The sequence below is a fragment of the Mustela putorius genome, unplaced genomic scaffold (genome assembly GCF_011764305.1).
Source record: "Mustela putorius furo isolate JIRA1106 unplaced genomic scaffold, ASM1176430v1.1 tig00000145_pilon_pilon_pilon, whole genome shotgun sequence".
NCBI lineage: Eukaryota > Metazoa > Chordata > Mammalia > Carnivora > Mustelidae > Mustela > Mustela putorius.
In genome coordinates, this window is record NW_025421294.1 from 35,160,343 (window position 1) to 35,182,961 (window position 22,619).

Consider the following 22,619-nt stretch of genomic DNA (forward strand, 5'->3'; position numbering starts at 1 on the left):
TGTGCCTTAGCTTCTCTGTCTCTGAAGTTTCTACGGTGCTGTTGTGAAGATGACCAGAGAAGACATATATGCAGACCTTATCAGGGTGCCTGGCCACAGAAGCTCAATGTTAGAGGCTCAATGTTTGAGAACTGTTGTCGCCAGAGTCCCAGCTTCATGGCCTCGTGAGCACTTCATAAATTTTGTGTGGGCACTTACCTCACACTCTTCCACTACGGTGTTAGAGACCTGTCTTCTCTCTAGACCAAAAACCCCTTTAAAATTTAAACAAAACAAAAAACAGCAACAACCCATGATCTCACTCAAGTTCCATCTGTGTTTAGCACAGTCCAGGGCACGTGGTGGATTTAGTACGTGTTGGCTGAATATGTGGTTAGATCGTGATGTGCTTATTTTATGATCTATGGTCTTCATTTAAAGTCAGAGTTCAGGGCAATCCAGTCCTCCCCCACTTTGGGAGCTTTGTACCATTGGCTCCATAAACTTTGCTTTACTATCATTCAATAAAAAATAAAATAAAATAAAGTTAGACTTCATAAATATTTTTCTCAGATTGCATTATAATCTTTGTTGTTCGTTCATTCCTGCTTTTATTCAATCGATGCTTATTGAACACCAATTATTTATTAGTAATTGTTCCAGGGGCTCAGGAGTCTACATGGAAAAGAATAAATTTAACCCCCTGCCCTCAGGCCATTGGCATTCTAGAAGGAGGAGACAGACAATAAACACAGTGAATGGGTACCAGAATAGAGTGGTAGAACGTGCTAAGGCTACATTTAGCAGGGAGAGGTGGCCGGGAGTGTCCTCAAGACAGACCTCTGAGGAAAGGGTCCTTAGTTGTTGGAATGACCGTGAAACGGAGCAGATGTGTATCATCATCCACTCTAGCCAGTGAGGGGTCTCTCTTATACACTATCCACTCAGGTGCATTTGCTTTTGCGGGGTTTTGGCAGTAACAGTATTTGTGTGCCCACTTTGAGTGGAGTGCAGGGAAGTCCTTTTCACAATCCTCTTCTCTGGTCGGCACCGGAACCCTGAGGGGTGAACTGCCTGTATCAATCAGTTCCTGAGAGAATTAGAACCAATAGGGTATATCTCTAGTTCTTTGTATCCATTTATGGAGGATTTTTTTTTTTTTTAAGATTTTATTTATTTGACAGAGGTACAGCGAGAGAGGGAACACCAGCAGGGGCAGAGGGAGAGGGAGAAGCAGGCTCGCCGCTGAGCAGGGAGCCCGATGCAGGGCTCGATCCCAGAACCCCGGGATCATGACCTGAGCCAAAGGCAAACACTTAACAACTGAGCCACCCGGGCCCTATATGGAAAAATTTCTGATAAGAAATTAGCTTACGTGATGTGGGTGGGGTGGGGCTGGCAAGTGTGACATTTGTGGGACAGGACAGCAGGCTAGAAGCCCAGACAGGAATTGATGCTGCGGTCTTGAGAGGTTGAACGTCTCTGGGAAAATGCGGTTTTGCTCGCAAACCCTTCCAGTTGACTGGACACGGCAGACCCTCACTTAGGAAGGCTAGTGTTCTCTCTGTAAAGTCAGCGGATCGTAGGCGTGAGCCACATCTGCAAAGTATCCTCACCGCGGTACCCAGGCTGGTGTTTCATGGAGCAGCTGGCTCTGCAGCCTAGCCTGGCTGACCCAGGAAACTAAACATCACGCTCCTCTGCGCCCCATTTTCCATCTCCACTTCCACTCTTGCCTCTAAAAATCCATTGCCTGCTGGTTTGAAAAGGTGAATCAGATCATGTTGTCTCTTATTTTTAAATCCTCACTATCTCCCGATTTTGCTGACAAGAAAATCCGTTTTGTGTGTTTTACTGACAATAAAACTTGTCACCATGGCCTATGGCCCCGCCTTCTCTGTTTTGTCCTATTTCCCTAAACCTAACCTTAACCCTACACTCCCACTCCAGATGTAACACTATCCTGATACTATTACCCACTCTTCTGATTTCTATCTATCACTTGTTTCTAATTAGGGTTGTCTGTTCTGAAACTTCATCTAAATGGAACTGTACAGTATATGCTTGTGTGTGTGTGTCTGGCTTTTTTTTTTTTTTTAATTTTTTTTGTGTGTGTGTCTGGCTTTTTTTACTCACTATTTTTTTTTTTTTTTTTAAGATTTTATTTATTTATTTGACAGAGAGGGAGAGAGCACAAGCAGGGGGAGTGGCAGGCAGAGGGAGAAGCTGGGATTTTTTTTCCCCCTCATGCGGGACTGGATCCCAGGACATCAGGATCATGACCTGAGCTGAAGACAGATGCTTAAGGGACTGAGCCCCCCAGGCGTCCCTCACTGGGTGTGTTTTTGAGATTTATCTGTGTTGTTGGATTTAGTTGTAGCTTGTTTTTTCTCACTGTGTAGAACTCTGTTTTTAGAATTTACAAGGTTTCTAGTTTAGGGTTATGAATAAAGCTGCCGAGAACATTCATCTACAAACTTCTTACAGATACAAGGGCAAATTTTGATTTTTTTTTTTCTGCATTTCGTTCTCAATGTTTGGTGGATGTGCTTTGACCCATGAACTCTGCCTCCAGAGTGATTTTTCCAAGATATGAAGCTCTTGTTACTCTGCAACTGGAAGCCTGTTTTTGCCCTCCAGATAAAGTCCAACCTCCTTGATATGGCATTCAAGGCTTTTTGATACTGACCTCAAACTTGAGTAAGTTTCACTTCCTGCCTTACACCTGCAGCAGATACATCTACCGGTTCACTGCTTCCAGAATGCGCCAGGCTGTTGTCCTCCTCCTGCTTCCACACACACTTTGCCTGGAATGCCTTTCTCCCAGAGAGTCTTGATTCTTGGACAAACCGATACCCATCCTTCAAAGCCCAGCTCGAAAGACACCTCCTCCAGGAAGCTGCCCTTCAGTTTGCCAGCTGTTTTATTGTACTTTCCATTGGTGTGAATGGAAATAAATCGTGCTTTGGTGTTAATATTGTTAAAGTGCTTATTTCATCACGTATCTTTTTGTGATCATCATCTGTCTCCTCTTCTCATCAGTGAGCTGCTGGAAGGCAGAGAGGGGCTCAGAGCTGTGAACTCATCTACCTATGCTGCACAGCTTCTGTGACTCTAGGTTAGGTGCTGTTAACTTCACGGCGCACGGTGGAAGGCACGCCAGTAACCATACACCAGGCTGATGGAGACCAGGGACTCAAGCTCCAAGGCTCTCCAGGGTTAGCTGGGTCATGGTCAGGAGAGCAGCCCAGTGCCCAGAGCTGAGCCAAGCAAGCAGGGCACACCCCCCAGATGGGGTGGAGTCCGCCCCGCCCAGCAGATTGTTACCCTGGGAATAGGGGCTCTGTGGGGCCTCCTTTTCTGAGGAGGCTACAATCTATAAATCTGAAGAATTTCCTAATTTTGAATGTTGACAACTAAGTTATGATTTTAAGCACCAGGTAAGATCATCAAAAGACATCTGTGGGCTGCATCAAGCCCCTGTTCACTAATTTGCTCCTTGCACACAAAGCTGTATTGCATTAGGTCTGCATCCTGATACTTCTAACCTTTAGAAAGTTAAAAATTAAACTGATAGATTACTGCTTGTGGTTCCAACACAGACTCACCTGTAAGCCAAGCCAGACCTCCCTGTGCTCCCTAATGCCCCTTTTACTTAGTGGCTCACTCCCAGGCTCTCCGATGCTACTGTGTTGGGTTAGGGCTCAGGAGGGCATTCTGTGCACCGAGATGAGTCAGATATGGTGTTGCCGGTGAGGCAAGGCTCAGGATCCATTGAGGCAGCAAGCATGACACAGGCTGGGGCCAGGTGGTCCAAGCAGCAGACACCGAGTCCAGAGGGAGAAACAACCAGTCTGTTCTATGTGCGTGTCAGGAAATGGCTCCTGGCAAAGCTGATAGATGAACCAGGGCTCAAAGGACAAGTAAGAGAAAGGGAGCTGAAGAGGATTGGAAGGACATTCTTTGCAGAAGACATAGTATGTGTCATAGGATAAAGGCCCAACCAGTTGGGTGTGGATGGGAGAGCTGTGGCTCATGCAGGGAATGTGGTACGTGGGGTCGGCCTGCTGGTAGATCACGAAGGGCAGGGGTGAGTGAAGAAGGGGCAGGGGTAACCCTCTCCCACCCACATGGAGGCTGTGTAGCTGGGGGACATGCAGGAATTCTGCCTGGGACCCGGGGTTGATGTCAAAGCTGGAGGGAGCATCCTCATGAGGACCTTCACCGATGAGGTTAGGGAGAGCATGGGGTCAGGATCAGAGGTCAGGGACCAGGAAGGGCCGGCAAAGCAGAGAGGCCCAAGTAGCAGAGTGAATGAAGGGGAAAACAAGGGTACTTATCCAGGCAGAGGACAGGCGGCAGCGAGATTTCAAATCCTATGAAGGATCTTTTAAAACAATGACTCAACACTGGTACTGGCTTAGGAGCACCTGGGAGCTTTTGAAAATTCCCATTTTATTTTTCCTCTATTCCCCAGAAAAGTTAAATTTAAATCAGAATCCTCAAAGGTGGGACATGAAATCTGGATTTTTAAAGCTTCAGTGTGCAGCCAGGGATGGAAACTGCCGCTGTAACAGGATGGACCAAACACCAAAGAAGCTACAAAATCATCTTCCAGTTGATTCCAAGAGGCCTATCCGTGCTTGAGACACAGGGGTTTGCCTCGGGATCGAAGCCCTAACTGCAGAGTTGACCACCTGTCCACCAGGTGGTGGTGGCGCTGGACTGCAGTCAGCAGGTAGAAAGGCCTTAGACTTCTGTTTCTCAAATATGCAGACATAATCCTAAAAGTGTTCCTGTTTGGGAGTGAAAGTCCAGCGTGTCTCACACACAATGCATCTGAAAAACACATCATGAATTGGCTCTTTGTTTAAAAATAAAACAACACTAAATATCACTTGGAAGCCAATTATGTCTTTAAATAGGTCCTGGAGGCTAAACACAATGTTGATTATTCTGAGAAAACTGACTCATTCTATTATGAGTTTTAAGGAACTGGTTCTTTAGTCAAATTAATCTTAACATAATAAGGCAGAAATGAGGGAGAAATAATACTTCACATTTCTTTTTGCTCTAGTCAAGTACTCGCTGTTCCGTCTTCTGAGAAGAATTCCATATCCTGCTTGCTCTTTAGATCCAATCCTTTCATTCACCCCCACACATTTACTGAGCACCTACTCTGTGTCCACACTAGACAGGCACCGACGAGGTCGAGTCCCTCCCTTTGTGGAGCTTACATACCCATGGGGGAGATGACATTGAACCAAAACATATGGGGTTTCAGGGAGTGAAAAGTGGAGTGAAGAAAGCTGGTTAAGAGGACGGAGCACTGACGGAGCAAGGAGAGGATGGGAGTGATAACTCAGAGCGGGCATTCAGGGAAGGTCTGTCTTTGGCGGTGATGTTGGAGCAAAGACACCCGAATAAAGGGAGGGAAGGAGCCATGCAGAGATCAGGGGAAGAGCATGCCAGGTATAGCCTCAGGGCTAAACTGAAAGCAGAGGCTGCAAAGAAACCTTTGAGTCATCTGGGTGTTTCTGAGAAGAATATTGATGAGATAGGGTTGGGACTCCATCTGGCACACACATACAGTGTCTTTCTGGTCACCCTCTCTGGCAAGTGAGTTACAAAAAGCCACTCCTACCTGTGACTAAAGCCACCCCAGGTCATCTGGCTCCTAAGAAGACCCTGTGCTGGAGTCTAGCTCGTTCCCTTGGCTGGGGGAGTACTTGTGGTAACATCAATGTAATCAAACCCAATGACTTGTTGCCTGATGTTCTCAGCTTTTGAGGTCTTGATCTAGAAAGTCTCCCCAGATACTAAGTCATAAAGATATTCCTCACACTTAGTTCTTTAGTGTGTAGTTTTATGCTTCACCTTCAGGTCCTGAATCCATCCAGAATCTACTTTTGTATATGGTGTGAGGTAGGGATTCAACTTTATTTTTCTCCAAAGAGTGAGCCAGTTTTTACTATACTATGTACTAAACTGTGGGTTGGAATATTTATGGAGTGTAGGGATTTACTTCTTCCCAAGACTGGGAATGATTTCCTCAGGATGAAAGTGGAGGAAAGAAGAGGGAAAACATTGAAAAATCCAGATATTAATATGTTCCAGGGAGAGGGAACCTTGTTTTCTGCTTCCCTGGTTGACTCTATAATGAATATAGCGAGACAGAATCTTAGCTTTGTAGAGGTTGTCAGGTTCTTAAGGCTGAGTGGTAGGAAGAGCTCTTGCAGACCTGAAGAGTCCTGGAAGATAGGAATGAGGGATATGTAAATGTTGACATTTGCTCTGGGGCATATAAATATGTAAATAATGACCTCTTTGAAATAACTAAGGCTCAACAGGTGCTTCCCCTCAATGGGCCCTGGAACTTAGAGGCAACCCCAAGAAAATGGGAAGGTAGGTAAAACTTTGATGAAGATAAACATTCAACCACCTCACTGAAATGGGAGCTTGAAATAGAGATTTAATTCAATTATGGAAGTTGCTCACGTTCTTGGCTGAGTGAAGTTCAAACATATTTCTTAATTATTTCTCTTTTATTTTATCATATCAACTTCTATTTCAGAACTAAACTTGTTCGATTATAATCATAATTTGGGTAAGAATACAAGAGTTGGGCAAAAATCAATGAAGCAATGAATCATGAAAAATCAATGAAATCAATGTAAAACTCGGTTGCCTCTACAAAACTTATAAAAATATTATGTAATTTATTATCATTTATAAATTTTGTTTTATACATACTTTGTGTCAGTATATTTACAATAAACCTATCCATATAGGGATGCCTGGGTGGCTCAGTTGGTTAAGCCGCTGCCTTCATCTTAGGTCACAATCCCAGGGTCCTGGGAATGAGTCCCGCATGGCACTCCTTGCTCGGCAGGGAGCTTGCTTCTCTCTCTGCTTCTGCCTGCCGTTCTGCCTACTTATGCACACACACTCTCTCTCTCTCTCTAACAAATAAATAAAATCTTTAAAAATAAAAAACCTATCCATATATATTATATTCCATTCATATTTATATTTATATATAAATCTATCTATATATAAATATTTATTATATATAAATATATATAGATCTCTCTATATAAATATTTACTATACATATAAATATATATAAATCTATGAATGCTTGAATCTGATCATTTCATCCCCCCGCTTGGAATCCTTCAGTGGCTTCCTATCCTACATAGAATGAAATCCAGCCTTCAACTTAGCTCTCGAGTTCCCTATGCTCAAGCCCAGACAGCTCTCCAGCTTAGTCTCTCACCACTCTTGTCTGCTCCAGACATCCAGATCTTGTTTCCTCAAATGTGCCAAGTTCTTTCTCATCTTAAGGTGTGTGCACTGGCTGCTTTGTCCTTTCTGGGAAGTTCTCTCCTGCTCTTTACCTAGAAGGACCCTTCATTCAGGTCTCAGCTCCTATGTTACTTCCACAAATAACTCTTCACTGACCAGCCCTCAGTTAAGAAGATGCATAAGTCAGGATAGGTTGTGTTATGCCACGCTAACAAATGACCACCAGGTCTCGGTGGCTTACAGCAACAGCTTGTCCATCAAAGGTCAGCCTGATCCAAAATTGCTTCACTCTAGGACAGGCTGAAGGGCAGCCTCTACCTGGGACATTGTGGACTTAGGGCAGAGAGAAGAGAGATGGTAAACTGTGAGCTAGTTTTAAGGTATCTGTCTGACAAAAATGCGTATCACTTCCAGCTACATTCTGTTGGCCAAAATGAGTCACACGGATACTCCTGCAACAGAGTGTGGATGCTTAATGCATCCATTGGAGGGCACCATGAGTCCTATGGCCAAACCTGAAGTCAATGAGCTGGGGAAGTATAATATTTTCCCAAGGAAGGACAGCAAATATTTTGAATGATAATATAATCTACCAAAAATATCATCCCTATACTACATTATTTCCTCTTTTCTCTTTCTTTTATAACAACTTATAGTTGTAAATTTAAAAAAAGATTTTATTTATTTATTTGGCAGAGAGAGAGCGAGAGAGAGCAAGCACAAGCAAAGGGAGCAGCAGGCAAAGGGAGAGGGAGAAGCAGGCTCTCCATTGAGCAAGGGGAGCTCGATGTGGGACTCGATCCCAGGACCCTGGGATCATGACCTGAAACAAAGGCAGACGCTTAACCAACTGAGCCAACCATATGCCATATAGTTGTAAATTATAAATAAATCCACATTTATTTTAAAACTGTGTGTGTGTGTGTGCACGTATGTGATGGAGGCCTGACCCAGAGTAGGTTTTTGATAAATCATTACAGAATGAACACATAAATGTGAAAAAACTGCAAAGAGCCCAGTCTTTTCAACAGATAGAATTGGGCATGAAGTTCAGACCTCTCTCTTATTAGTATGCAATGTCAGACAAATTGACAATATTGCTGAGCTTGTTTCCTACTTAAAATAAGGACAGGGGCGCCTGGGTGGCTCAGTGGGTTAAGCCTCTGCCTTTGGCTCAGGTCAAGATATCAGGGTCCTGGGATTGAGCCCCATTATCGGGCTCTCTGCTCAGTGGGGAGCGTACTTCTCCCTCTCTCTCTGCCTGCCTATGTACTTGTGATCTCTCTCTCTCTCTCTGTGTGTCAAAATAAATAAAATCTTTAAAATAAGGACAATAAAACTTGGACCAGAGCTGGCCCATAGATGGCGCTAAAGACATCAGTTTCTTTCCTACTTTGTTGCTTTAGTAGCTGTCATTCTGATGCGTTTCATTTTAGCACCAGAAGCATCAACATGACCCATACTGTACTGCAGCAAATACAAGATAACATGTTTCTACTGCTTTGATTCAAAAACCTCACTGATTTAGCATTGGCTGTGCTTTGCAAAAATTTGATCCAAGTGGATCTTAGAGATCTGAGCTCTACCCCTGGGTCTCCTATTCTCAAGTTAACCTGCTAACTCTGCTTTTTAAAAAAAGGACATCTGGCAAAGAAAAATGCAGCTTATAAACCTTCCAGGAATGATAAATGCCAATTTGAATAGTGTTCCCTTTGATGATCAATCGTTACAAAAGGCCTCGTGTAACTAAAGATACATTACACTGGGAAGACCTAGAGCCCAGGCATCTCCAAAGAGATTTTACAGATACTTGGGGTCCCTTGCATGGTTATTAAACAGAAAGCGGAGTTAGAATCTTGTAAATATTTCCCGCCTCTACCTATATTTAAACTTGTTTCCCAAAAGGCTGTCTTGTTTAGTTTTTTTTTTCCCCCTGAGTACAGCTGTTCCAGGCTTTTAGTTGTCATTGTTCCTTTACCTTTAATTAGGAGGGATTCCTTTGCAAGGCTGCAGATAAAATTTCTTTTCTTAGAATTAAATCCAACAGGGTGAGGCCTAAAGAAATAGAAGGCCTAATAAAAGAATTTGTAAGGAAGTAACAGATTTTTTTTTTTTTTTTCACAAAGGGACAAGTGGTGAATAGTATTTGCTACAATATCTGGTAGCTTCAGGTAGCAGCGTCGGGGGATCAGTGAACGGTTTTGCTCATCTCTGCTAATCCCACTACACGAGGTGTCTCTGATAATTAAGGTTACAGAACCCATGGCTTAACATCTGTTGGGATGATGCTTGAGAGGCTGGCTGGGATAACCGAGTAAGAGATGTAGAGACCAGATTAGAAGAATAGTTGTAGAAGTAGAGGTAGGCTGGGAGAAGGGCCTCAGCTCAAGAATTTGTTGTGAAGGATTCTCTGAGGCTCTCTACTCATATATGGTCTCATGGGCCAATGGACAAATCAGCAGCTTTTATTTTTGTACAGAGCATTAGTTATAAGCCTCAAGAGCCTGCTGAGGCACTTTCTATGCAAAGTATGTCCCCTGGGCTTTGGGTTTTCTGTAAATGGCCTAAAGAAGTCTCTTTAAGGTGACTTAAATAGACTATATTTACTCAGTATAAACAATTTTCTTGAATTAGCCTGTCTTTCATCTTGGCTTAGTTTATGATTTTGCTAGTAGGAGCATTAATTTTTTTCTCAACAAAATAGAAACTCATAGCAAATTGATACTGTGTTGTGTGAAATAGATCTATCATTTACCGTAAGAATAACAAAGTCTGTAGGGCGAGGGATATTTGTTTTGTTTGCTGCTGTCTTCCCAGCATCTAGAAAAGTACTTGGCCAGTAGTAGGCACTCAATAAATATTTATGGGATGTGTGATGGCATTTCTAAGTGCTCTAACTTTTCTCAGAGTTGACTCTGTCCATAGCCCCAGAAGACCATGCTGGACCAGACGGATTCCATATACCTCTCAAGACTGAGGGATTCAGGAGAAAGGAAAGGAAAATTCTGGAGCCATACTAACAAGTGGGCCAGGGCTAGATTTAGTGCTTATGGCAGCCCAGAACCATGGGTCAGTAACAGTTTTGGGGTGCAAAAAACAAACAAAGAAAAAAGCAGAAGAAAATCAGCATTGTTTAACAAATCTCCTCCTCCAATCTCAATTTCCCTTGTCTGCTTACATTCCTTTGTTTTTCTTAGGTTTGAAATCTAAACTGTCAATATGTCTATTTCCACAGGAGAGGGAGTAACAGGGTGTAGATGGATCCTCCCACCTGGAACAACTAGTAAGAGGGAGAGAACACACAAAACAACTGTTTTCAAGATACCAGACATCAGGCAATCAAGGACAGTGATCCTGGAGAGATGGGACCCAAATGAGGTGAGCCTTACGACCACATTAGCTTGCTGACTCAAGAGGAGTGCCAGGCCATGGTGCAGAGAAAGGGAACACAGGTGGAATCCAGTGGACTCCTTGAGTTGAAGAGACAGTACTGTAAGTGTAGGGACACCAAGGATTGTCTAACAGACTACTGGAGAAGACAGACCTACGGAGAGAGAGAGGGAGGGAACTCCAGATACCTTCAGAGTCCTTCTTCAGCCGAGAGCCCACTGGTGCATGACCTGAGACAATGGGAGTGTGCACATTATAGGGAACAGTATCCAGAACTCATGTAGGCCAGGAACAGCACCTGTTGCCACCAGCCTGACTGGAAAATCTCAAAATTCACAAGATGTTTGGTAGAGGATGCAGAGGAATCTTGCCTCAGTCATGGAAAATAATTAGCCATGGACTAAACTCTGCTTTGGCTCTAGCTAACAAGCCTTGAAAGCAATACCTAAAAAGACCAAACTGGTTTTAAGTATAAATTTGTTTTAGAGCAAAGCTCAAGCATCTTGGTAGGAATATTTAAAGATCTAACTAGCACCTAACAAGATAAAATCCACAGTATGTGGTATCCAATCAAGAATTACCAAGCATGGGGCACCTGGGTGGCTCAGTCCTTAAGTGTCTGCCCTCTCCCAATGTGCCTGGGTGACTCAGTCATTAAGAGTCTGCCTTCAGTTCAGGTCATGGTCCTAGGGTCCTGGGATCAAGCCCCACATCGGGCTCTCTGCTTGGCAGGAAGCCTGCTTCTCCCTCTACCACTACCCCTGCTTGTTCTCTCTCTCTATCTCTCTCTCTGTCAAATAAATAAATGAAATCTTAAAAAAAAAAAAAAAAGAATTACCAAGCATGAAAAGAATTAGAAAAATATGACCTACAATGAGGAAAAATAGCAATCAATTGAACGGACATAGAGGTTAGAATTAGCAAAGAAGGATATGAAACAGGTGTAAGTACATTTCATAGAGTCTGATAGTGAAGTAGGGGAATAAGAGATGTAAAAAAAAAGTGCAAAAGGAACTAATAGAAATGAAAACCACAAAATGTGAGATGAAAAATACACTGGATGAGATTAATAACAGACCAGACACTGAAGAAAAAAAATAGTGAACTTAAAGATACAGCAATAGAAACTACCTGAGATGAAAAAAATGAGGAAAAAGAGTAAATAAAACAGAAAAGCATTAGTGAGAGGTATGTGGGCCTCTAAGTGGTCTAATATATATGTAATTGGAGAACCTGAAAAAGCGAATGGGGAGACAGAAAAAAAATACTTGAAGGGATAATAGCACCCAAATTTCCAAATTCCAAAAACCTATAAACCCACAGAACTGAGAAACTCAATAAAATCTCCAGCACCCTGAGAGTTTGAAGAAAACTACATGAAAGTACATCTTGATTAAATTGATCAAAACCAGCGCTAGAGGAAAAAAAAAAGTCTTGAAAGCACACAAGGGTAAAAAGATGAGTTAGGTAGAGGTAAAGGTAACAGCAGATTTCTCACTGGAAACAATACAAGCGAGGAGAGAGTGAGTCAACCTCTTAGAGCACTAAGAGGAAAGCTCTGTTGATCTAGAATTCTAACCTGAACAAAAATATCTGTCAAAAACAAAGTGAAAATAAAGACAGAGATACAAAAGCTGAAAGAATCGATCACCAGCAGACCCGCACAGGACAAGTCAGAGGTTTCCTGCAAGCAGGAAGATGGTACCAGATGAAAGTAGGAATCTACACAAAAGAATGGAGAGCATCAGGTACAGGGATGGGACGCCCGGGTGGCTCAGCTGGTGAAGCGTCCGTGTGCGGCCCAGGTCATGATGCCAGGGTCCTGGGTCCAGGGTCCTGAGAGTGAGCTCCACACTGGGCTCCTTGCTCAGCAGGGAGCCTCCTTCTCTCTCTCCCTCTGCTATTCCCATTTGTGCTTGTTCTCCCTCTCTCTGTCAAATAAATAAATAGTCTTAAGAAAAAAAGAAAGAAATGGTAAGGGGTAAGTAATATATATTATAGGGTTAAGTAATATATATATTTTTTTCTTATTTAAATCTACGAGATAATTAGCTGTTTAAAGAAAAATCACAACAGTGTATATGGTGTTTATATCACATATAGAAATAAAATGTACGATAATAACAGCATAAAGACTGGCAGGGGAGACATGGAAGAATATTATTGTAAGATTCTCAACTGTACATGAAATGATATACTATCACTTGAAGATAGGCTTTAGAAAAGATATATGACATAAGATATGGATATTTATACTGTACTGATACATAATACAAATCATATATACTCATATGTAAGGCATACATCTTATACAGATCTATAATTTATATCACATACATTATATCCTAAAAATCTTATAGAGGATGTAAAATTTAAAGCAACCATGAAAATAACAAAGAATTCTAGAGCAGAAGGCAATACCAGGAGATAAAATAAAAACTATTCAGTTAAGCTTAACGAACGTAGAAAAAGAGGGAGAGGAAAAGGGAATGACAAATATGCAACACTAGAACATGATATGGGCTGAATAACATCTCATCTGCTACACAAAGTAACATTTGTTGATTTCAAAATTTTTAATCATGTTGGTTTTTGAATTGTATAGTAACTATAGGGAAAGAAAATGTGACATGGGATCAGGTATTTCAGAGATGCTATATTTATGGTCTAAAACAAGCATTGTAGTTAAAAAGTCAAGGTCAGCCAAGCTTTATTCTGTTTTTTCACTGACGTTATAAGTCATCATCTTTGGTATAAAATCAGTTTTAATAATCCCAAAGCCACGCAAATGTATCTTTGTTATACCTGACAGTTGAGTTGTTTTATTTATCCTTTTATGAGATTAAGATAGCCCTGTGGTAACACACCTTTTGTATTGGTTTACTTTTACAAACTCTAAATAAAAATTTGTTGAAAAACATCATTTTAACATCCTCCTTCCTGCAATGCATAAATCACAGCGGGACTTAAAAGACATGCCAATTTGGGAAATAAAGGTGCTTTTGTGTTTGGGTTTACATTCCCAGCATGATCTAGTGCTAATACCTGCTTGCATTTATATGTGTGTTCTTGATGTTTGTGGGGGAGATTTTTACAGAACAAAACGGAAGCCTTTGTTTCACCTTAGCTTCAAGAGAGGAAAAAAAAAAAAAGGAAAAAAGCTGAAATCTCTAGCCAAATTGTAAGTTCCTCTGAAATTCACACTCTGCCAAGTGGAAAAAACAAAAAACAAAAAACAAACAAATAAACCCCCCCCCCCAAACCGCCACGGGATTTAAGCTATGTTTGACTCTTTCCTGTTCCCTGGACAATCATGTTTAAAAAATCAGTGAACTAAGTCTGCTAGAACGAGATCTCAGGTGTGTGTCTTGGAATCAGGAGAAACTATTCAACTCTCCTGGTTTCCTGGTGACAGGAAACAAAATCACCCTCTTGGGTATTCCCACGTTCCTCCCTCCTTCTCTAGCTGAGTTCTTGAGCCTTTTTTATGTATAACGGGTAAGGAGGAAATTTGTATGTTCTGACATTGCAAATGGCAAACATTTACTTGTGGATGAAAGTACTTCTCAACCCCCACGGAAATGAGGTCTGTTGATCTGATCACCTAGACCTGTCAGGGGAATGAGTTGACAAAGGTCAGCGTGGACTAGTTTGGAAAGAATTTAGGAGATTTATCAAGCAAAGAAAGAGATTTCTTTCCCCCCTGGAGGAGCAGCTGCCTGGCTTGAGAAAAACGAGGATGGGAAAGAGTATGCTATGAAAGTCATTTCCAACAAGCTTTTGGGTTACAGTTAAATTACATATCAAGTATTTCTTGGCCAGTGGACTGGTATTTCATAATACGATGCCACCTGGAACCTGATCAGTCACCACTGGGCTTTATATAGAGGAGACTTCGGGAGCCTGCGTATTCTGGTTGTAGTTATCATCCTTGTTGTTGTTGTTTTTTTCCCCCCCAAAGATTTTATTTATTTATTTGACAGAGATCACAAGTAGGCAGAGAGGTGGGGGAAGAGAGTGGGGGAAGCAGGCTCCCCGCTGAGCAGGAGCCTGACATGGGGCTCAATCCCAGGACCCTGAGACCATGACCTGAACCCAAGACAGAGGCTCAACCCACTGAGCCACCCAGGTGCCCCACTGAGTCACCCATGAGCCCCACATCCTTGTTTTAATTTAAAGAACAGTGAGCATTGCTGGGGTTATTGGCTCTGGGAGGGAGGACTTTGGCAATGGGGGCCCTTCCCAATTGATCTTATCCTGACCTCCACTCTCTCTTACCTCCATGTTGGTAGTGTGCTCTTTTGGGGTTTTCTTCCCACAGGGAAAATGCCAAGGAAGTCCTCCCTCCTCTAGTCCAATCCCATTTGCCCTTTATCCTGGAAAAGGGACCTCACTTCTTTCTGTTTTCCAGGGTTAATGCTGAAATTTATCCTACATGTGTATTTCTGGGTGGAATGCCCTGGAAACATTTCAGGATGGGGGGGTAGAATGTGGGGAGTTAAATGTTCATGTTCACGTGACCATCTTGAATCAGAAGCATACCTTTAATTTGTACTGATTCGTAAAAGGGAAAGAAAGATGAAGTCAAGAAGTTTGGGGCAATGCCTGTTTTAAGGAAAATGATCTGGAATTATTATGTTAAGCACGGCTTTCGGCTCTACAAGAATGTTCTTTCGACACGTATATGGCAAAATTGTGTCTCTGATTTTGACTCATGACTCATGGTGTTGCTGTGTGTGATAACGAGGCTCAAGATGGGAGCACAATGCTGGGGGTAGAGGCCCGGGATGCTCTGTGTCAGGAATACAGTCCTTTCCTTGAAAAAACCAAGGTGCAGATTGTACTGGTTAATCGAATGGAATTATTACTCAGGTTCTGGGTGTTTACAGAGAAAATTGTAGCTTCCAGTGTGGTGCCAGGTTCTCATGGAGCTAAGGCTATTGGTTTTCGGATGAACCCCCCAGGGATTTCTGCCCATGAGGGGGCTGCTGAGTACCCAGGCTCACTACCATGCCCTCTGTAAACATCATCTCATTTACCACTTACAACAATCCTGCGATGCCATCACCATTTATAGAGGAAGAAACCAAGCTGGGCGGGGTGGGGGAGAGCCCCCACAGCCAGCAGCAGCAGGGTAAGGGTGGGAAGTCAGGCAGCCTGACAAGGACACCCTGTGTATTGAGGATTTGTTCAGATTTCAAAGTACAATTATGCACTGGGCGTTACAGACGTGTAACAGCATAGTAAATGGTAAGACTAGTGCAGAACATTTATTTCTGAAAATTAAAGGCCATTATTGCTACCAAATCAATGTGACTGTTGTATACGCATTTTGCCTTTGTTAATTTTAAACATGATTTCAGTATCACTAGTGATCAGCTAGCAACCTTTTTCATTTTTTCAAGTGGAATGTTCTCTTAATTTCGTATATAACCTGTTGTCTAAATTTTATGTACAGTCTTTTATACTAAACCATTCTCCTACATGCACAGGAAGGCATGGCGAAGGGCCACTTAACATACACATTCTTTTGAAGTCTGACCTGTGAGGCATTGTCCAGGGCAGCTGGGAAGAAGCTGGGGGAGATCGTTCTCCTCCAGGCCCTCTTGCCTCAATTTTGCCCAGTGCTCTATTTTAGACCTGTGGGTAATTTCTTATTTAGTTTGTTGGCTACAACAGTAGAGCCGGAGCTCCCAGTGGGCAGTGACGCCTAAATGAAAAGAACACGCAGACGGGAGTCAGGCAGCCAGCCAGCACTTTCCGTAGCTCCGTTAACTCTGAACACCTTTTGGAACCTCGTTTTCCACTCAAGCAAGGTAGAGATGACCAGGCCTATGAGAAAGGATTGTTTCAAGGAGCGAACAATGTAAGGTGTGAGCCCGGGACACGGAGGCTGCTCAGTAAATGCCTGTTCTGTCTGGTCTTTTTGAGAGTAAAGCTTGCATCTTGCTCAGCCTACCGCCCTTGCTCTTTGCACATCATGAGTGCTCAGGAAAATATACCGATTCAATGAATGCAGAGGCAGCAAAAGGAATTTTTCATTCTTGTCAATTTTTAGCAGAATGAGCCCTAAAATGAGGAATACTGGGCACCCCATTTTCCAGGTTCTGGCAATCACGGTCCAGGAAGTGCCGGTCACAGCGGGGGTCCAGCGTAAATCCGGGAGCCTGGGCGGGTGAGGTTTGTACCTGCCAACGCGCAGCGGGGCCCTGGGAAGCCGCCGCCGCCGGCAGAGGGCGCCCCGGGCCTGCCGAGCTCGTGGTGCTGGGGTTGGGGCGCTCTCCGGATGCGGGGCACAGGCTGCAGTCCGGCGTTGACCCAGGCCCGCCAAGCGCCCGCTGCCGGGGCGGAGCTGGAAGTGAGCGCCCTCCGCTCGCAGCGCAGCGCACCTGCCAGGCGCGCCGCCGCGCCCAGCAGTCTCCGACAGCGGTGAGTACCTGCGCCGGCGGGGCGCGCCTCACCCTAGTTGGGGGACACTTGAAGACAGCGCAGGTCGGAGCAGGTTGGACGCAGGCGGTTCCAGGGCTTGGTGTGTGGGAGAGTGGGCAGGGTCCTGCTTGCTTCGGTCTTTGGGAAGGGCTAGGGGTCGACCCCAGTGAATGTCGATCGGCCGAGCTTCGCTCTCAGGCGACTCGGGCTTCCTTGAGGTTCTAACGTCTGGCGGGCCCTGTCGCGTTCTGTCCGGGGGTCCGAGGGTCCGGGGGTTAGCCGGTAACCCAGGGCGTGAGACCGCTCACCTGGGCGCCTCTTCCTCCCCCCACCCCCCGTTTCGCCCACGGCACCATCCAGGGAACCACGTGCGGCTGTCGCCCGAAACTCTGCCTGTCAAGCGAAGCCCGCCCCCAGGGCAGGGGAGGGGACGCGGGGGCGGGGTGGGCTGTGCCCCACGGGAACCCGGCTGGCCCGTGCGCCCTCCGGTGCCAGCTCGGCTCCCTCTGCCTGGCGTTCCCACGGGCTCCCGGGAGGTAGCGGACAGCGCGGTGGAGAGGCGCAGAGCCCGGCCCCAAGGGGCCAGAGGCCACCCAAGGGGCCCCCGGCTGCTCGGTTCTGGCAAAAAGGCAGCGAAGGGAAGGAGCTCTCCAAGTGACTAGTCCCGGAGGTGCCCTCTCTCAGGGAGGCGCCGAGAGTCCCGGATCCCCTTTCCCAGGTGTCTCCTTCGGCTTTGAACGGTCTTTAGCCTTTGGAGGTAGTAGGGGAGCGCCGGTCCTGTGGGACCTGGTCTGGGATCATTTCCCAAACCTGCCTGCGATTTTTGCGCATCAGGAGCCAGATCCCGGGTGCGCGCCCCGGGCAGGACTCCGGCCGCCTTCTGGGCGTTGTAGAGCCTCTGGCCGCCTTCTGGGCGTTGTAGAGCCTCGGCGTCTGACGAAGCCCGCTTTCCGAGCTCGGGGGGAGCTTTGCGAAAGACAACCTCAAGGCAAGGTAGGTGGCTTGGATGGAGTTGAAGTGGGTTTGATACGCATAAAGCTGTGATCTGCTCAAGTTCTGGCGAGCAACCTTTGCTTTCTTTTTGCTTTTTTAAGGGCGTTTGGAGAGCTGCGGTGGAGCCAGGGGCTTGGAGGAGCGAGGCGTATATTTTCAGCTGCACCTTCAAAAGGGGAGAATTCTGTCACCACCAGAGAGGCAACAGCCCCCAAATATGACTACAGTTGCCTAGATCCGCAGAGGCCTGGGAGTCTCTGGATGGATAGCTTAGAATATGCTGAAAAGCCAATGCCTTCCATGGAGGATTGAAGGGCCAGCTGGTCAACAGGACAGTGGCCTGGAGCAAGGGAGTCAGCAGACACTCACAGCCAGCAAGAGGGACCTTTCAAGGGGGCTGACGTGCATTGCCAAGGGCAGGCTCCTGCCACGCAATTGTAGCAGCCCTCTGATGGAATGCTGGTGAGGTCCTTCACCCAGGGGAGCCGGTGGGGCTGTGCCAGGGACTGCCTGGTGAGTGAGAACTTGTGCAGGTCCGACTGACCCCTTATCCCTGCTTAGGAACTGGAGGGGGTCAGAGCCCCCTATGTGCTCTCCATCAGCAAGATGAGGACTCTGAACACCTCTACCATGGATGGGGCTGGGCTGGTGGTACAGAGAGACTTCTCCTTCCGCATCCTTACAGCCTGTTTCCTGTCTCTGCTCATCCTGTCCACACTCCTGGGGAACACGCTGGTCTGTGCCGCTGTCATCAGGTTCCGACACCTGCGGTCCAAGGTGACCAACTTCTTTGTCATCTCCTTGGCAGTGTCGGATCTCTTGGTGGCTGTCTTGGTCATGCCCTGGAAAGCGGTGGCAGAGATTGCTGGCTTCTGGCCCTTTGGGTCCTTCTGTAACATCTGGGTGGCCTTTGACATCATGTGCTCCACCGCGTCCATCCTCAACCTCTGTGTGATCAGCGTGGACAGGTACTGGGCCATCTCCAGCCCGTTCCGGTACGAGAGAAAGATGACCCCCAAGGCAGCCTTCATTCTGATCAGCGTGGCGTGGACCTTGTCTGTCCTCATCTCCTTCATCCCTGTGCAGCTCAGCTGGCACAAGGCGAAGCCCACGATCTCCTCTGACGGGAACGCCACTTCCCTGGATGACACCCTGGACAACTGTGATTCCAGCTTAAGCAGGACCTATGCCATTTCATCCTCCCTAATAAGCTTTTATATCCCTGTGGCCATCATGATTGTCACCTACACCAGGATCTATAGGATCGCCCAGAAACAGATACGGCGCATCTCAGCCTTGGAGAGGGCAGCAGTCCATGCCAAGAATTGCCAGACCACTACAGGTAATGGAAACCCTGTGGAGTGTTCTCAACCAGAAAGCTCCTTTAAGATGTCCTTCAAAAGAGAGACTAAAGTTCTCAAGACTCTGTCTGTGATCATGGGGGTCTTTGTGTGCTGCTGGCTTCCTTTCTTCGTCTTGAACTGCATGGTGCCCTTCTGTGGGTCTGGGGAGACCAAGCCCTTCTGCATTGATTCCATCACCTTTGATGTGTTTGTGTGGTTTGGGTGGGCTAATTCTTCCTTGAACCCCATCATTTATGCCTTTAATGCTGATTTTCGGAAGGCATTTTCAACTCTTTTAGGATGCTACAGACTTTGCCCTACCACGAATAATGCCATAGAGACAGTTAGCATCAATAACAATGGGGCTGTGGTGTTTTCCAGCCATCACGAGCCTCGAGGCTCCATTTCCAAGGACTGCAATCTGGTTTATCTGATCCCACATGCAGTGGGCTCATCCGAGGACCTGAAGAAGGAGGAAGCAGGTGGAATGGCCAAACCCTTGGAGAAGTTGTCCCCGGCCCTATCTGTCATTTTGGACTATGACACCGATGTCTCTCTAGAGAAGATCCAGCCCATCACACAAAATGGACAGCATCCAACCTGAAGCCTGAGATGAATCTGGCCAGACAGGCTCAGCCCAAAAGCTGGAGGAGATTTTCAGTGGCTTGCGAGGTGTGGTGAGACTCAGATGTCAGGCGAGCCCTCCTCTGCTGCTTTTCCTTCAACACACAACTAACTATATTTTAAAATACATTCCAGTGTGTTTTCTTTGTTGTTCATAGTGAATCCAAGAGGGACATATGTGGAGTGAACGTTCACAGGGATGTGTCTTTGGCTCCAAAATTATTTTTAGAAACTGATTCTTATCTTAGGACTTGAAAAATAGGGCGCAGAATCAACAATGAACAGCATCGCTTAAAAAGTAGATCCTCTCCCGGAAGGAGAGGAGATGAGAAGGGTTGAGTTTGTTGTGTACAAACAGGTGCTAACACTGGTCCAAGGAGAGTTTTCAGATTGTAAAGGTAGGTGCATGCCTTCATAAATTATTTCTAAAAAATAATTGAGCCTTACAGTAGGAGTGGGATTTTTTTTTTCGGACTTGAGAGATGCTTTGTTGATATTGGTTTTATTTATTTATTGTATTATATGGATATTTTTAATTTATTAAATAAATCTATATTTATCAGATGTCATAGGATAAACTAATAAGTTACTGAGAACTTAAAGTCACATTTCGTCCATGTAACTAGCACTTTATTGGCCAATGAAACAAACAGAGAAACTCTGAGATTCTAAATACTCATATATAACTTCCAGAGACACAGCCAAGGTTGATAGGAAATGAAGTCGTGATGATTCCTTAAAATTCTTTAGCATAAATAAATACGAGGTGGGAACTGACAAATGCTGTGAATTTTTTTCTTCTAGAAAGATTTTGAAAAACAAAAAGGCATAGCTACTATTATGTTCACATTTTTTTGAATGACAGGACTTCCCAGGACAAAGATTTGCCGTTCTGTAAATATCTTAAATAAAAGCCAGCTTAAGAAAGATCTGATTTGAAATTTATGATCTTAGGGGGTAATAAAAAGTATGTGCCACTTTGTATTTATGTAAAATACTTGGCCCTCTGCGTCTTTTCTCATTTCAGTGTCAGATAGATAGCTTTTCTGAACCAAACAGAAACTGGCTGTCCTGGTTGGATATGTATATGAAGACAGGAGGTATCTTTAATTCTTGCATTGCAGCAGTGTCACCGATGGACAGAGGTCAAATCCTGCATCTGTATCTTACCAGGCCAAATCATACCACTCAGTGGGGCGACTTTTTGTAGTGCTTTAATCTGAATTTAGAATTGATTTTTTTTTTTAAAGTCTAAATGTTAACAGTATTCTAACTAATGAATAGTGCCTCATTATCATCCTCGAGTTAGACATTTCTCTTGGTGGAAAAAACAGGAGACCCCTTCTCTTTGGGTGTGTTAAGTGCCCCAAAGCCACCAGTATCTCATTTGACAAATGCTAGCTCCTTCTCTGTGCTTTGGAATCAAGTTCCTATCTCATCAGCTCAACTGTATAAAGTATCACAAGTCTCTCCTGCCAGATACTCATCATGTGGAGGCATTTCAAGAGAATTTCTTTGAAATGTTTACAGGGTATCCTTGTTGATAAGCAATTTACACAGCAGTTAGGTGACATGGGTACCAAGAAGGAAATCTACTGAAAAGTGTCTCCTGCGTCAGGTCCGTGTTATTTATGCATTGTGAATGTTTCTTCATTTTATTGCCTGTATGCTTTCTTACATATAATAAAATTATTTTGTGAACTCAAATCAATCCTGAATGAGCTGTGTCCCATTTGTTAAGTGTGTTTTAAAATCAGGGCTATTTCAGACCTATGAGTAAGAAAACATGGGCGTTTTTGAGGATAACTGACTTTTGCTTTTCTTTTTAATGCAAATTTCTCCTGTTATGGATGCCACAGGTTGCCTTGGACTATTTAAACAGGAAGTGTTTCTGATTTGGACTACACACTCCTGTGATGGTTTTTTTTTTTTTTTTGGTCTAAAAAAAACACCACATTTTTAAAAAAGAAACTCTCTTCACTTGAGGGATTACTCTACTTTTCATTTCACAGATTTGAAAGCTTTCCAAAAATCTTTGCTTTTTCTTTCAAAGAGCCCTGAGATATAAAGTAATAGAAAAATCACAGAAAGGACTGTGGCTTGCCTGCTGTGGGTTGTGTAGACCGTCAGCTACGGCAGCCACTGTATTTATGGGTAGTGTTTGTTTTAAGAAGAAAAAACTAGAATTTCTTTCTGGAGAAAATATATAGGTTGTAATGTTGGGCTTTTCCAAATATCTTACGGGGCATATCCATCAATTCTGCTAAACCTGCCTAGTTAATGTGCTAATCTCTTTCTTTCTTTCTTCTTCTTTTTTTTTTTTTTCCATCCTGAATAAGGAGAACGACCGAACAGCAGGGGATATTGAAATTAAGGGTTAAGTTTATAATTTGGAACATCACACAACAGATGGTGTCTTTTTAAATTCCATATTTGCCTTCCCCAGGCTTTGGCATATAATGAACATATCTAGAATGAACACCCATAAAGCATGATGCCTGTTCTTTCTGCTTCCTGACTTTCTGGATATCTTTATTCTTCGCAGTTTAATTT

At 44.4% G+C, this 22,619-nt stretch overlaps 1 protein-coding gene across 2 annotated transcripts; it reads left to right on the forward strand.

The window, feature by feature from the left end:
- Window positions 1-16,553: 16,553 nt before the first annotated feature.
- Window positions 16,554-21,773, forward strand: DRD1 (dopamine receptor D1). 2 transcript variants are annotated; one of them, XM_004737576.3, is made up of 2 exons: window positions 16,554-17,106; window positions 18,201-21,773. In XM_004737576.3, the coding sequence occupies exon 2, from the start codon at window positions 18,706-18,708 to the stop codon at window positions 20,044-20,046; it is 1,341 nt and encodes a 446-aa protein (XP_004737633.1). In that variant the 5' UTR covers window positions 16,554-17,106; window positions 18,201-18,705; the 3' UTR covers window positions 20,047-21,773. The 2 variants fall into 2 exon arrangements, with proteins under 2 accessions (XP_004737633.1, XP_044931532.1); XM_045075597.1 differs by lacking the exon at window positions 16,554-17,106 and adding an exon at window positions 17,289-18,099.
- The last annotated feature ends 846 nt before the right edge of the window (window positions 21,774-22,619 follow it).

Bases quoted from the DNA above. Each gene is read 5' to 3' on its own strand.
- DRD1 (XM_004737576.3), top strand. From the start codon at position 18,706: ATGAGGACTCTGAACACCTCTACCATGGATGGGGCTGGGCTGGTGGTA.